The sequence below is a fragment of the Aedes aegypti genome, chromosome 2, assembly GCF_002204515.2.
Source record: "Aedes aegypti strain LVP_AGWG chromosome 2, AaegL5.0 Primary Assembly, whole genome shotgun sequence".
Taxonomy (NCBI): Eukaryota; Metazoa; Arthropoda; class Insecta; order Diptera; family Culicidae; genus Aedes; species Aedes aegypti.
The window spans coordinates 431,366,711-431,383,513 of record NC_035108.1 but is presented as its reverse complement, the minus strand read 5'-3'; the positions used below and the strand labels follow the sequence as shown (position 1 = coordinate 431,383,513).

General features: G+C 36.2%; 1 protein-coding gene across 9 annotated transcripts in view; it reads left to right on the top strand.

The window, feature by feature from the left end:
* Positions 1-16,803, top strand: part of LOC5569869 (P protein) — a 118,725-nt gene that overhangs the window by 90,677 nt on the left and 11,245 nt on the right. For 7 of the 9 annotated variants that reach the window (XM_021847744.1, XM_021847742.1, XM_021847740.1 and 4 more), the window contains 3 exons: positions 437-499; positions 15,236-15,404; positions 15,872-16,766. In XM_021847744.1, the coding sequence (XP_021703436.1) occupies positions 437-499; positions 15,236-15,404; positions 15,872-16,766 (1,127 nt within the window). The remainder of the gene's footprint in view (positions 1-436; positions 500-15,235; positions 15,405-15,871; positions 16,767-16,803) is intronic. The other 2 variants (XM_021847745.1, XM_021847743.1) reach the window with 1 other exon arrangement.

The window sequence follows — 16,803 nt, the reverse complement described above, 5'->3', positions numbered from 1 at the left end:
ACTGCGAAGAAGTGGGTCACCGTTGCCATTTGGCGATGCATATTTATGTGATGTGCATTTCGTTGCGCATTGCAATGTTTGTGTTATTGTTAGTGCTATTTCTCTAGAATTTGTTTGGATGAAAGATAAACCGTTTCTAGAAAATTTCACTAGACCGTCCAGAGCTTTCTTCTGTTGTTCATTTGTTCATTGTCGTTTCATGTACATTTAAACAAAAATGATAAATTAATCGTTTAAAAGTTTTTTAGACAACAATCACATACTCTTTTTTGCTTCATCAATATTTTAGAAATCAAATTTCTTACAAATACTATTCGGCACTTCATATGATACTCGTCTGGAGTGTGAAAACATTACAATATATTTTGTTACACGCGTTGGTAATCTTCTGCTCAAATAGGTCCACTAACAAACAGATACTGTAATTTCATTTTAGCCAGCATACACGGTTATTCGAGAGGTCCCAGCCCCGTTGAGGCTAACTTTTGTAGACTTGCAGGTTTGTAGTAAACACATATTTTTGGTGGTCTAGATATCATTTCGGTTTTGTAAATATCCTTGAAATATGCGTTACGTAACCATGGGTTCAAATCCCATGAACCTGCGCTGATAGTTAGATAATTATCATTTATCCTATACCCGGCACGTTTGATATACCTTGATATGGGTGTTTTCTAAAAGGAAAGAGGGATGGCCCAGGTCTTAAAATCACCTAAGTAACATTATTGGTAGCTGAATATACAGCCTCTTTTCAGCTGAATAAGCTGTTATTGAGCTACCAATAATGTTACCTGGGCAGTCACAAGATTATTCGTGTAGATCGTTTTTATCTTATTCCAAATTCATAAATTTCATCCTCTGAATACCAATCGCTGTAGGTAGGGATTCTGCGGTCCAGATTACAGATTTTGCGATCTAAGAGAATGTCTGCAACATTGGAGTGCAGTAGAAGTTCAGGTTTTTATGGTGGGTGTTTTCAATTATAATACTGATTTTTCGTTTGTTCTTCTGGAATTTCCGGTAGAAATCCTGTGATTCTTATGTGAGTCTGAGTTTTAATGTGAATTCTTGAGTTTCACTTGAATCTATAGGAAATTCTATGAAAGTTTTAGTTTAGCACTCATTTAGCAACAGCACACAAAAAGTTTCAAAGACTGAAGCTGGAATCGAACCACACTCCCATGAGCGGTCATGCATTCAGCTATCGCGAGCACCAGCTCACTCGAGCTGTGTATGAAAAGTGAGCTTTTTTCAAGGTGCGTGTACTCAGTACACGCGTGCGACCGGTATTGGATTAACTACCAGACGACACTAACCAAACGGCTACGAGGCCCACGTGTTTCTGGTACTATGGTGTTTTTTTTAGAGTCAGGTGAGAATGGATCCCTATAGTAATTCTGGGGGTTTTAAAACTCTGATCAGAACTCTGTGAGAATTCGTGAACTTTGAATAAAATTCTTACATTTAGATAAGAAATTCGCAATTTTGGTGGACATGTTGGCAGAACTCCCGATAACTAAGATAACTGAGATAGGTAAAACAAATATTGGTAGAAGTTGTGATGGAGATTTTCTCGAATTTTGGAAGGATTTCTGGCTTCAAGGTCAAATAATAATTATTCGAGCTTAAAGCTAGAAAAAAAAAACAATTAAAAACAATTATTGTTTTTTTTTATGCTTTTTAACAAGATCTTCAACTCTGGACTAGTTCATTTCGGGACCAACGACTTCAGTTTCCTTCCGAAGGAAGTCGTCACGATAGCCTTTTTGTCATAAGGGACCATGTCGGAAATGGGATTCGGTCCTTAGCGTGAGAGGCGTGTGTTCTAACCACTACATCAGGTCCGTCTTCTCTCAAAATTATTGGATTCCAGTTATAATCCCGAGATTTCGATAGAAAGCCCATGACTTCGACCAGAATTTGCAAATTTTGCGAGGGATCCTAGTAAGAAAAGGAATTCTAAAGTTTCAATAAAAGATCTAAATATGAATGAGAGGGCTTGAAAAGAAATAACAGTTGGTGGTCTGAATCTATATTCATATTGGAATAGGATTTCTGGAATTTTGAAGTACGAATTCCTATATTTTGAAGTGAGCTTGGGGTTTGGATGGGAGTTCTAATATTTCAGTGAAACTTGGTTTTGAGTTATTCTATGTTTTAAATGAAATGCTTATATTTCGTACAGAATTAAAGGAATCCGTTAGTATGTATTTAGATTTTAGAAGGGAATTTTGAGATTCCTGAAAGAATGTTGGTTGCAAGTGGAATTCTAACATTTTTGAAAAATTTTCGGAATCAACTTGGAAATCGTAGATCCCGGAAGAAACTTTTTGTGTGTTCGACGCAGTTTGGTAATCCCAGTAGCAACATTCGGAGAATTCAATAGAAATCCTCCATTTCTTAGATTCTGGTAAAACTCGCATTTCTGGTGATTTTCGCAGAAATTCTTGGAATCTGACGGGAATTCTACAATTCCGATGGGAGATCTGGGGTTTTAGTAGAAATGCTGTGATTGCTGAAATTTTAAGATGGATTTCCTGAATAGGAGTCTGTGGGTTTCGGGTCGTTTGGCCGAATGTCGTTTGGTCAAATGACCGGACACCGAATCGGACAATCCTGAATAAGAATCATAGAACCTAGAAAGAACTCCTGGGATTGCAGCGGGATTCCGAAAGTTCCGCTTGGGTTTAAAATTTCCAAAATGTCGGTGAGAATCTATGGATTTAAAAGTAATTTTAGCATTTCGCTAAAAACTCTAGTACCAGTTATGATATGTGTTTGGAAGCTTCGGTTAGAGTGCTTCTGGAAATCCGATAAGCGTTCTATGATTCTATGTGATCCTGGAATTTTTAAGGGAATCCAGGGATTCTGATAGGATGTCATTGGATTTATTTTCATCGTACTTTCCACACAATATACGAATGCGAAAATGGCAACTTCGGCAAAGGAAGCTTTCAGTTAATAACTGTGGAAGTGCTCATTGAACACTAAGCTGAGAAGCAGACTCTGTGAGGATGTAATTCCAAGAAGAAGAAGAAGCTATTCAATGTTCACCAAAGTTGAAAGAAGTGTTGCATGCCAAAGTCTGCCGACGCACAAATGTTCGTATAGCTGGCAACAATGTTTAGGAAAAATAAAACAAAAAATACAAATTCTTTAAATTTCAGCATGATAGAAAACTGGAATGTTCAGCAAGGTTAGAATAAACTTCCACTGATATCTAAATTTCACGTAGGATTCAAAATTATTTGGTAGCGATAGCACTGTTCATGGAGAATTGAAGGGATTCTGGAATTCCAATTGTATTTATTCTGGGAGTCTAACAGGAACTCCCAAAACTTTGGTTATGATTCTTAAAATCCGATTGGAATCCTTGGATTGGAAGTTTTTGGTGGAATTTTTTGGATACTTATCGTTAATCTAAGATTTTCCACTGAGTTCCTTGTACTAAATTCAGTGGAAGATCCTGGATTCCAGTCAGAACTCTGGCATGTCGATGAGAGTTCTGATATTTATGCGGGATTTATGCGGGTTTTTGTAGATCTTGATGACGTTGTTGAACATTCAGGGTATTGGCGTGAAGCCATGAAATCCGTTGAGAATACTGAGATTTCTGGTTGAAATTTTCGAAGTACGATAAAGATATCTATACTTTCGGTTGGAAGCATGTGAACTTCAGTATTCTAGTGCTTGGAATCATATTGTTCCTATAGTTATCTGGTTTTTAGTTATCATCGAAATTCCAGTCATCCCTGATTTCAAATTTCTTTTTTTTTTAATTTGTTTATCGGCATATCGGTCTATTTTGCTCGAAGTAAGAGGGAGCATGGAGAAGAAAGCAATGAATACTAGATGGATAGGTACCGTAAGGGAACGACGTGAGAAATTGGATTAGATGTTGAAGAGGGTATACCATATTAAACAGTATTACTTGAAACGTCCTTCCTTGTGGATGAAGTCCCCTATGGGAACGGCTTGGGTGTGTTTTGAGAATGACACTACCAAGACAGCCAGCCTGATTTCAAACAATTAAAACCAGGGCCGGATATACAAATGTGGGGTCCCCGGATAATAACTTTAATTGTTAATGTTATGGGTAAGGTTTAGGGTGTCCATTTCTCTCCAACTCGAGAAGTGTCATAATAAGAGAGAACAAATAGGGAATTGTTTCCATGAAATACTAAACTACTAAACTAAGATTATTTTTTGCGTTTTTCTTCAATATTAGCCATATTCTTTTATAAGCCTATTCTGAGAAAGCTAATCTGAGAGTACATCTTAACTTAATTCGATAATTTTCAGTAATAAGACATCAGCTTGATCCACTACAATACCTCAAATAATATGGAAAGTTTTGATTATTTTTCAAAATTTTGACAACTTATTATGATTTCATACAACTTATTATAGTTTCATATATTATATAGAATTTGGAAAAAAATATAAAGAAAATCCATAATAAGTCAAGGTAAACTTTGTTTTTTGTATGACTAATTCATCTGAATAAAACGGTCATATAAAAATAATATGTTCAAATTAACTTTTTGTCTTTGAAAGTAACTTTATCGTCATATTTTATAGATACTATTGAATAAAAGTACGTTCAAAACATAGGAAAAATATACTTTTGAATTTAAGAAACTATCGTCTTCGTTTTTTTTGTAGATTGTGTTACACATTTAACTTCTTTCTTCGCCATATTCCTTGTTATTCATCATCGGTAACATTGATTCAAAGTTATTGTTCACTGTTCACTGTTCTTTCTATTTGTTGAAATAAAAAAAACATCTATATGATAAGCTAATGGCCGCTAAAGCAATATTCAAAATACAAAATGTGTTCATATTAAAATATTTAAGACCCAAAAATTTACAAATAAACTGTGTTCTTAAGTACTCATGCGTCTTAAGCTTTCTTAAACAGTGTTGTGCAAAACTCAATTTCTTATAACTCACGCTTGAGATTTTTTAATTTTTCACGCAACTCAGCAGTCACAAAAATCATGGATGAGTTGGCTCACCTTTTTAACTCATTGTCTCGTGTTTCCACAGTTCATTTTCTCACGACAATAATTTCTTGTAAGCCTGGTAAAATTATAGTAACGTAAACTACAACATTCGGGTTCCACGAGTTATTGACGGGTTTTGCGACTGAATCATTTTTTACGGTTTGAGTTGATTGACAAATTTTGCATTTTGCGTGAGATTTGCGAAGCAGATCTCTAATGAGTTTGCTCTCACGGGAGAGTGTATTGATTGAGATTTGAGTGTGAGTCTATCAACACTGTTCTTATCCCAAGCAGCACATATTGTTACAAGTAGCTTACAACAACGGCTACTTCACATATTCAATAGTTACAATATGATACATTTGCAACATGGAAAAATACTGCTATGTAACTGAAAAAGCGCAAAAAGTCGATCCTTGTGGAACTTGTTTGTTCGTTACTTAAGAAGTTTACAAGCGACTGCTATGTAATTTGTTGATTACGCATGGGTTTTCCTGCGACAAAATAAATGAAACGGCGTTGAACTTTCTGACAGTTTTGGAACCGAACAACTATTTTAGAATTAAATGTCAATAACAGTAATACGTATGATTTTCGAACGCGTAATTATGCACAAGTACATAATAGATTTAACATGCCGATTTGAATTTGTGGTGAAATCAATCATTTTACTTGCTCAAAATTGACGCGCTCATAAAATAGATAATAATTTTATATTGAATAACATATGATACCTGGATTGTTGAGATATTATTCCATTAGAACTGACATAAAAAAAAGGAAATTGACACTGTTACTCAAATCAGCAGTGTTTTTGATTTTAATTTAAGTGTTTGTGAAGATTGTGATTCTAAAATCAGGTTGTTTCGTGTCCCGTAGTTGGTTTTTCTGGGTTGCCCATCATAAATATCCATTTAATTTCATCTTGCTGCAGATACACTTCCGAATAACTGTTTGAGAACAGTCAATCGAAAACGATGACAACTATTAGAAAGCTGTTAGAGAGGCTGCAAATTGTAAATTCAACAATTTTAATTAATCACTGGAAAAATATCTATGAAAACAATAACTAGTCATAAAATAGTAAAGTTCTTATATCAAAATTCACAATACATATGAAAACTTTTGACATGTAGTGTTGACCACTGTCAGCAAGTTACTCGTTTGTTACACATTAGTTACCCAGAAACCTTATGTTATTTTGAAACTGATGTGTAACTATACTGAAACTGCCAATAAATTACACTGCTGTCAATAGGGGAAGGGGTATTAAAATGAACACCTAAACGATATCGTCTTGCTTTTAATGGGAAAAACGATGAATTTGCGATAAATCATCAAATAATGTGTAAAAATACTCTAAGCCAATTGACTGGAACCTTACAAAAGTATGAAAATTAAATGCTCCGTCCAAGAAAGCACATGGTTTGTGACGTGCTCAAATGGCTCAAATAGCTCGAAAGAAGGCAAATTCAAGCGTGTGCCATAATAAGGGCGCAAGTCGCATGATCGATTTCTCTTCATCGATCCTCTCTTCTGTGAATAAAGGTGACAAGATGCGGGTTTGTTAACAATTCTTCACTACAAGACGTTAGGAATGCAATCTTGCGTCCTGAGGTGATACAACGAATTGAATTTAAAAATTGATCAATTTGTGCCAATATAAGGGACTGAGGGTAATATGGCCATGATAAAGAAAATAGCGATTTAGATGTGAAAAATATGCTTTGTTTTTTTTTTACTATAATCGGATATACAAATATGTTCTCTATCAAATAGTAGAAACAACATCCATCCATTTGAGTATTTCTAGGGTTAATAAATCAATAAAAAATGCGTGATTATGGGTCATCCATAAACCACGTAGGGAGAGATTCTGCCCAATGACCACGGTCCATACAAATTGTAAATTTTGTGTATGGACAAATGACTACTAGGGGGAAGGTGGGTCTAAAATTGGGAAAAAAATTAACAGCGTTGCTAATGGTAGCCCCTTGTGCATTTCTGTACTGTCACTTCAATAGGGCCTAACTAACATGAGTGATTTCTCTTCATTCTGCATATATAATGCATACCTACAGGCGTTTGTTCTGATGTCAAGCGTGTGCTAGAATAAGGACGTAAGTCGCATAATCGATTTCTCTTCATCGATCCTCTCTTCTGTGAATAAAAGTGACAAGATATAAATTTGTCAGCATTTTTTAACCTCAGAACGCAAGATTGCATCGCTGCCTAGCGTCATGAAGTGAAAAAGTGCTAACAAACCAGCATCTTGTCACTTTTATTCACAGAAGAGAAAATCGATGAAGAGAAATCGATCATGCGACTTACGCCCTTATTCTAGCACACGCTTGAATTGTTATTGTTAAAAAAATGATACAATGTCATGCTGATGCGAAAAATTTACATTTTTAAGGTTCTAATTTGCGCGTTACTTCAAATTTAACATATTTATTGCACGTAATACAAACTATGTGGACCCTGTGGGAGTTGGAATCCAAGAACAAATTTCAACAAAGAAGACAGCCACTGACTGCTGTCGTCTTAAAGTAATTGAGCTTAACAAAACACAATCATTTACAGGATTGACTGTTTAACGAGAAACTTGCGACGATCGACGCGCCACAATAATTCGTGGACGGAGGTTATTAGAACTAAGTTGGAGATGTTGATTTCGAAATTTTGAAGTAAATATCACCTCCAAACACTAGCGATTTTCCGGTGGAATGTTGACGTTTGACACTCGTCATTCCGTGTCATCGGCTCAAAGATTGGCGTTCCCCACAAAAGTAGAACATTACAAATGTAACTCGATGTTCTGTGATATGTCTACTCGCAGAAATTGTCCTTCATTTATTAATTTGTTTATTAATTATGACTAGTTCTATCGCACAACATCAAAAATAGAGATGTTAATTAACGCAGCGACACGAATTGAGACTGAGACATCTAAATTTTGCACATACTTTGATCGTCGTTAAAATATTATGGAAATTTTCATTTTATGTTGGTGGTAAAACACACGAGCAAAACAAACATTTTTGAATTTTTTTATCACAGTCCTAAAAAACATCTATGCATGATTATAATCCCTTCGAAAACAGTTCTAAAAGTTTCTGCTTCGACATCATATCATTACGATATTCACCTCATTGTAAAACCTCAACATCTCCGTGCCTAAAATTACATCAGTTTTAATTTCTGAACGTGGTTCTGACTTCAATTCATCTCCGTATCAACAAAAGCACTCTTATTTATGCTCTAAATCATCCGTGCGTAATAAAAAATATTGAAATTTGTTGTTCATGCGTAACAAGTTCGGTGTTCATTTTACCATCCTGTTCATTTTTTCACCCCTTCCCCTATGACAAATGGTAAACAAACTTTATGCTGTTACACACATGTGACTTAGCAATCTGTATGTAACCTAGCGTGTTATTTGTTTCTTTGCAACCACAGATTCAATTTCAATGTAACTTATTCATTTTGACAGCTTTAGGTTAAGTTACATGCAAGTAAAAATGCAACACCTGTGTAATGTAAACAAAGCGTAAGTTACAATGTAATAATTTAGTAACCAAAATTGAAAATCATCAATAAGATATGCTACAAATTATCTGAAATGCAACGGCAATGTAATTTGTTTTATTTTTCTAAAATATTGCATTTGTTACCAGTGCTACTTGGGATGTGTATCTTCGTTACACTAAGAGAAGTTATTGGAGTACTCTGTTCATAGTGGTCATTCAAAAATAACATTATGTTTTTTTTAAACATCATTTATGTTTGCTCTCTTAACTATTCGGTGAATAAGTTCATTGCAATTCAAAGATAAGGTTCAAGAAATATGTTAAAGATTCAACAAATATGCTTTGAATTTTTTTTGATTTCGAGTAAAGGTTGACATATTTTGAATTGAAATGAGTGCCATGAATATGGATATTCATATTGTATGAATGGGGCTCTGCACTGTTTTGATTTTGCATGAGATTTTGACGTTTACTGGCTTTGTTGTTTACTTATTTCATGAAGGAGGGAAAGATAGAGACAGTTCTTTGTGCAGAGCCCCATAATATTCGTGGTTTGAGAAACACATTTTTACCCGTGTAGAATATTGACATGGGTATCTAACAGAACCGGGTTCCTACCGAAATTCCAAGATTTTCACTAATTTTCCATCGCACATTCTACCCATTTTGGCATGATTGACCAACAAAAAAAAATCTCGTTTTCGAATAGATTCATATTTCGAACACTCGGTTTTTGTATGGCGATTTGGTTGAAATGTTGCGCTGAAATATGTCATCAAAATTGCCAGGAAATGACAGTCAATTGTAATTCAATTTTCATGTATTTTAATCTATTTTATTCTTTGGTAGTTATAGTGCTACTCTAGTTTGAAGTCAGTAAGAGTGAATCTGTGAAGTTTTTGACTATTGGTACTGTATTGTGTTGGTGTAAGGCTGATTTTGAAGCTCTAATTTTGCGATTGTAATACTTAGGTGGTTCGGATGGTACTATGCCACTCGGATTCAATTAAGCTTCGCAGTGTTTAATGCTTTGAGCCAAATTGTGTATCACGTTTGATGTCTACCTCGATGTTTGGGAGTTAATCGCGACAAGATTCACACAGTAATACCGTTTGGGCCTGCAGTCTAGCGATGACCGAGTATCTTGTTTGAATAAGTGAAAATATGAAGGAAGTGCTTCGAATTATTGGGTCGACAGCGTCGTAGTCAAGAAACTTGGTGAGATTGTTCTGATCTGTATTGTTACCATTTGAATTTGTTTATCGGCATATCGGTCTATTTTGCTCGAAGTAAGAGGGAGCATGGAGAAGAAAGCAATGAATACTAGATGGATAGATACCGTAAGGGAACGGCGAGAGAAATTGGATTAGATGTTGAAGAGGGCATACCATATGAAACAGTATTACTTGAAACGTCCTTCCTTGTGGCTAACGTCCCCTATGGGAACGGCTTGGTGTGTTTTGAGAATGACACTACCACGACAGCCAACTAGTGCACAGATTGACTTGCATTTCAAAGTTTGTCCGTTTTGTGGATCATGCAGATCGTGCTTTTGAACATGTGGGTGAAAAGTACTGTAGATGGACTTTAAATGGAATCCTGTTTTGACTTAGATTGTGAAAAGAGTTTTCAAAACTTAATGAAAACATCTTTGATAAGAAGAGGTGTATTTCTTCTACTGCTTTGTGCTGCGCTTTTTAAGAAATGTATATGATTATGTTCGTCTATTAGTAGTGCAGCATTATAGTGTGTTGTATTTATTTAAGTACACATGTTATGATTTCTGTTGGTATGCTCCCACGCTTGAAGGCAATAGAATGCTACTACATACCATTGGATACATATGCACAATCCAATCAGCAATGAAATAATCCATTAGTCGTAGGCGCCATTCCCTACCATATCCCATCCAAGTACCGAACCTATGTACGTACATATCCATAATAATCGTCATCGTCATCATCAAGTGGCACCATTCAAGTGATGCAATTCCACAAGACCACACGACGCCCGGATGTTGGAGTGGTGCACTTTCTCTCTCACTAGCACAAATTGCTGCCAAGTACCCATCTATAGGGGGAGACTTGAAACCACCCTTTTTCCTCAGAATCTAAAGAAGTTATATTCTTCATAAGTTTATGCAGTACCTACTTCGAAACACAATGTTACACAAACATCTTTTCCTGAGAGTCTGTGTAAAATCTCGTCAAGAGAAGGGCTGCATTAAGAAAAAAAGATGAAGTCACCCCAGTCTTCCCTACTAGCAGAACGCACTCCTTGGTTACGTGAAACTGGGCTAAGTAGATGTTTGCGTGGTAAGCGCGCTAGAAATTGAGGACAATTTTGCAGGAAGGAAGTCGTTGACTTTTGCAATGTTGACAACGGGTCCAATAAATGCGCTCATCTCACTAATCCGTTGTTTATGGTATTTTTTTAGAACACGAATTACCAGCTCATAATCATAAGGCTGTAGCGTATCTTGCTCTGTTATACCCCAATCAGTTAATCAATTATGTTGCTTTTGTGATTCAATTCCGTTTCATCACCAATCCTATCTTCTATCAGACGCAATCGCGGGGTCGGTCAATGCCCACGATGATGGGTAGGTGGGATGAAGCAGCAAACACGCGCGCCCGCTTGAGAAAGGGCCAGATGTCGTCGAAAATAACGTATCCGACGTTATCTGCCTCTCGGATATTGTTGCGTTCGACATCGTGGTACACTGAACCATCTATTTACGTAAATTCTATTGAGTATTTTGTAAATTCGGCACAGCTCGCTTGTGATGGGCCAAGGAAACATCTTATAGGTAACTACATTCATATATCCTCGGTAATAATCTAAATATGTCTCGTTATCCTTTGAACTCTTTAGAGTACATTAAATCTACTAGCGTCACCAAAAAAAGATCTTTTTCTGATGCTAATGAGTTACACCCCAACAGACTCTATAAAATATGTCCTATTTATTTTCGTGCTCAATGATTGTTTGCGGTTATACAAGAACTTCATTGAACGAAGGCCTTTGCATTTACAGGCCACTATGGGCGATCAGGCGGCCAATAATCGAAAAAATGACTTGTTCTGATAGGTTTTTCTTGTACATCATTCCATAGTAAACACTTCCTGGAATATCAGGGCAAGATCTTTTATATTTTTATTGATACAGTGTGTCAAAGTTAGAGTTTTTAAGAAAAATGAAGAAATCATTGCAAACACAAGGTACACATTGAATACAATATACTGCATAATCGTAATATTTTATACAGATCTTTATACATTGTCCGAAAGCTTATTCAAAAAGCTATCTAACAAAAATAAAATGAAATAAAAATTCGTACTTTAGGTCGGAAAAATTCGGGGAGTGCACTGAAAAAAATATATTTGATTTTATATCGAAACTTTACACATCCCATACTTTTTTGTCCCGAGTTGTCCCAGGCTAAAATTTATTTCCAAGGGTACTTTGAGATGCAAACTAAAGGGTCGTGAAGAATTTAGCTGCACAAATTTGCACTTTTTTGATGTAGGGCTTTTTGAAATTTTCCAATACTTCTAACCATTTCCTATCAAAAACAGCCAAAAATTAATTCAGAAAATACATGAATATCGCTAAATCATTCATATCATCTTTTCTATGTAAGTTCTAACATTTATAATGGCTTGCACAACGTTTATCGCATAAATAGCTTATATGCATTATTAGTAACAAAACTTATTATTTCGCTATAGGCCCGTATGGAAACCGCCCATAGTGCAGGCGTAACCAGAGATCATTCGGAGGTTTATTAACACTAGGGGCACCGCGATCAAAAAAAGTTACGCAGAACTTCGGGATCAATAACATCTAAATGGATTCGGATACCAGCTTTTTACGCTAGCTATAAAACAACAAGGGGTGATTCGGATTTGACATTTCTTGCCAATAGATTTTATAGCTAGATCTTAGTAGGCAATCTTTTGCGTTTGTTGATTGTACTGTCAAGAATTTTCACTCAATTGTTATGATGTGTTTTTCGTTATTTGATTTTTTCATACTCATCATATATATTTGTTTAAAAATGTTTTTATCTCATTTTAGGCAATTATTTCAGATAATCTGCTTCCTCATGAGAACTACCTATGCATAATAATAAAACATATGTTTGACGCAGCAACGAAACTTTCAATATGTACCTATCAATATTGGACAAAACCAGCTGATTAATAATTTACTATCGGATTACCTTCATCAAGCTTCATCAAAAAATGAGTTAAAAGTGGATCAGACAAAACAGCTTATATTCCAGCTTTAGAAAAGTTGTTCTGAAAAGGTTATATTGGCTATACTAGTTCTCATGGCTACTAACAAGAGAATGGAATTCATAGAATTCTGAGCATTAATCTACCGTAATACTGCAACGTCTTGGGTCTTACGCAAAAATAGACAGGATTCTATAATAATATTGGGCATAAACTTTGGAAGCAATAAAGTGCAAAGTAGCTGAACTTTTATATAACCCCAGATTATGTAGTTTCATAAATATGTTGAAAACAAAAAACAGAATTGCTTATGTACTCAAATGTTTGACCCATCCGACAAATTCTGAAATTTATCCCGCGATTCAAAAACGTTTGCAGGTTTGTCCCGGCTATATAATGAAGTGGCTATCGCTAAATTCGAGACTTGAACTTGAAAGAAACTGTAATTTCATATCTTAATATTTTTTTATAAATTTGGTTTGTGGACTGAATCACTAATTTTAATGTAGATTGAATCACATCCATCAGTGTTGGCCTAATAATGAAACTAGCTTTGCACTGAATTGCTGAGCGGTCTACTGCACAGCGGCATCATCAACTAAAATCGATTACTTCATTTTTTTTATCTAAATCCAGTTAAGCTCGTAGTTGGTAGTAGTATCATCTGTCAGGCACTTATGCCCGCTTCATTTTAACCTAAAATAGATAGAAAAATCATTGGAATTATTGTAAAATATTATAATTTTGGTTTTCAGAAAACAAGAGTGGAAAAACTCCGACATCACATCGTCAACGTTAGAAATTTTTCTTTTTCACAAAGATTGCTAAGATTAAGCTATATAAATTAAAGTGTATGCTCGAAGTGTCAAAAAAGGGTGATTCAAATATTTTAGCAGGCTAGCGTAAAAAGCTGGATACAAATCTTCCTGATTTGGAATGCTTGAACTATTATTTTTTGCTCTACATGCATTATTTGTCTAGTTATCTAGGATAATTCAGGTTTGACAAACCTTGAATTAACATTTGTGGTGCAATTTGACACTAGAGTAACGCCGCTTCGATTAATTTGCTTTAGGGGAAATTGAAACACCCTTATGAACATTTGTTTCCTATTGTACTAAGCTATGGAATATGAACATGAGATATGTGTAAGAATTGTGAAAAACGGTTGCTGAAACATGGCTGATCAAAATATCAAAACAACTGATCCCGGGGCTCCTAGTGTTAACAAATAAACAAATTACATTTTCCCTGGAAAAGAAAGTGACCCAGTGTCGAAACGTTGATTTAAAATTAACTCGTTTTAATCATTCCAAGACTGCGTAGCCGTGAATTCACTATTAAACGATACATTTAATTCCTCCACAAAATTTATTTTTATTTCGTTCCATGAAATGAAAATTAGGTCAGAAATTTAAATTTTTACGTCAGAAATTAACAAATAGCCACAAATTGTAAATTGCACTTCCTTGTGTAAAGTGTCGTAAATACAAAAACAAACAAACAACAAATGGCCATAACATTACCAAAACTCTATCGATCTCTATTATTTTTGGAGTGAAAGTCTTTCATTTGAATACCATTTATAAGATTTATTTTGAGTTGAGCTTAAAATCTCAACAAAAACTTTTGTCCCACCTTAAAAACTTGACAAAATTTATTTTCACGAGCCATGTTATTCATATTGGTTGCGCTCGTAGATGTGAAGACCTATCTACAAAAGAGTTTTTAAAATTCGTAAAACCTAAAATTGGATAGAAATTAACTATATGGGTCTCTGTGGAAACTATCCATGCTTATAAGGTTCTGAGAGAACTCGTTGCGTTTGTAATTCTGATGATCTGTACTACAAGTTCTTGGATAAAACTAAGTAGTCGTTAATCCTTAAATCTAAGCAGAATATGTATGGGTTACAATGTTGTAAATCATTTTACAAAATATCATTGGGTGGGGATAAACCTGCATACGGCAGAAAATCCCTAAATTAAAAAAAAATGGATGGGCGTAAATGGAGGTTTCAATGTATTCTATACAAGCATTTGATAGCATCGACTGGTAGTCCGAACCCATGGATTCATACATCGGATAAGCAAACAAATGCCAACGCCGACGAGATGACCTTTCGTGTGGGATTGGGTTCGATTTGATCGTTTAGCATTAGTAAGCCCCCATCAAACCGATACCAAAGCTTCGGTGCAATAATGGCTCTACAAAAGTTTCGTTTCGGTTTGAAGAGGGTCCGAAAGCGTCATGATATGCGTCATAAATTTTGATGTATCGGCTCCATAGGAATCGATGATCCCAATATAATAGACATGTTTTTTTCCTTCTAGAATTTAGCTTCATATTTCTGTTGCTCACACGCAGTTCGAGCTTGTAGGCGTTTTGGAATCGTATTCATATTCGAATGGTGTTAACACAGTGCCCCATTTCTCTGTTTATCAATCGACCCACAGGCGATGACCACGAGGATTCCTTTCCGGATATACAACCGATGGATGACGACGAGGACGGGGAGGAAGAGGAGGATGAGGACGATGAGGATAACGGAAACGAGTTCATCACCATCAATGTCACCAACGAGCAGGGTGTCAACAAGGAGCTGGAGCACATTAAGGAGAAGAAGTAAGTGGGATTAGTGTCAGAATATAATTATTTACACTTGGTTGGCATTACGCGGGAACACATTTAAAATTTTTGTAAATATGTGTAACATCATTTAACATTTTGGTAAACTGTAACCCTCCACCACATTTCTCGGCTGTCATTTTAGCGATTGGGTGGGTAATAAGCTTTTACTGTCCATACTCGCACCAGGATGAAAAATTTTACTTATTGATTTCTGAAAGTTGTTTTCGTTAGTGTTATAACGTTTTGTCAAATTTCGTTTTCGCAGTTAGATAAAAATCTTACCATCACTGGTTTGAAAAATATTTGGATGACAAAATATGCATAGATTTTTGTGGGCTTTGCATCTTAAGAAGATATGTTTGCATCTTATAAAAGAAACCATAAACGTATCAAATACTGAATACTTGAGGCATTTATTTGAAATGGCAATTTTTGACATCCAACTTTTCTGATCCTATCAGGGAAATTCCGAAGCCGCACGTGCATCACCTGGCGGGGCACTACATCGGCAACATTACTCCACCGAAGCACGAGGACATCGACACCGGACAAAACCACCTGGACGAGGATCATCCCTTCCGCAAGTACTCCAAGATCATCTGCCTGTTCATCACGTGGATGGTGATCATCGCTTTCCTGGTGGTCAAGGACGAAAAACTGGTCCACGCCAAGCAACTGTCGATTCCGGCCGGCAAAACTAGGCCCTATATCCTGCCCAAGTTACCACTCAGTTCCAAGGTTAAGTTCTCCTTCGAGGGAACGTTTCTCGGTGAGCAATACACCAACATTACGGAGCACTATTTGACCATTTACTTGCAATCGCTCACGTCGACTCTGGAGGGTAATGATAGTGAACTGCTGAATTCGGATTCTGTGCACAATATTAGCGATCCCTGGCACGTACCCATCGTTCATCCATATCTGTTTGACAGTGCGCCAATCATTAAGAAGCAGCACAGCTTCGATATCAGCGATAACAATTTCGAGCGGATTCATGCGCAGAGTAGCGCGGTCCGGATGATGGTTAAGAGCAATATAAAGGCTAGTTTCCCAATTAGTGTAAAGTATGATCAGAGTCCCGTCAATCGAGACATAGGAGTGATCTACGCTGCATTTGTATTGATTTTCTTGTACGCTTTGATCATCTGGGAGGTGGTTCATCGGACGTTTGCGGCAGTGATCGCATCGACACTGGCCATCTCGATCCTGGCGGCTCTGGATGATCGGCCCACGATGGAGGACATTGTCGGCTGGATCGACGTGGAGACGATCCTGTTGCTGTTTTCGATGATGATCTTGGTGGCCATCCTGGCAGAGACGGGCATTTTTGACTTTTTGGCTGTTTATATCTATAAGGTGAGTGTTTGGGAAGTCTTGGCATCTAATGGGATAA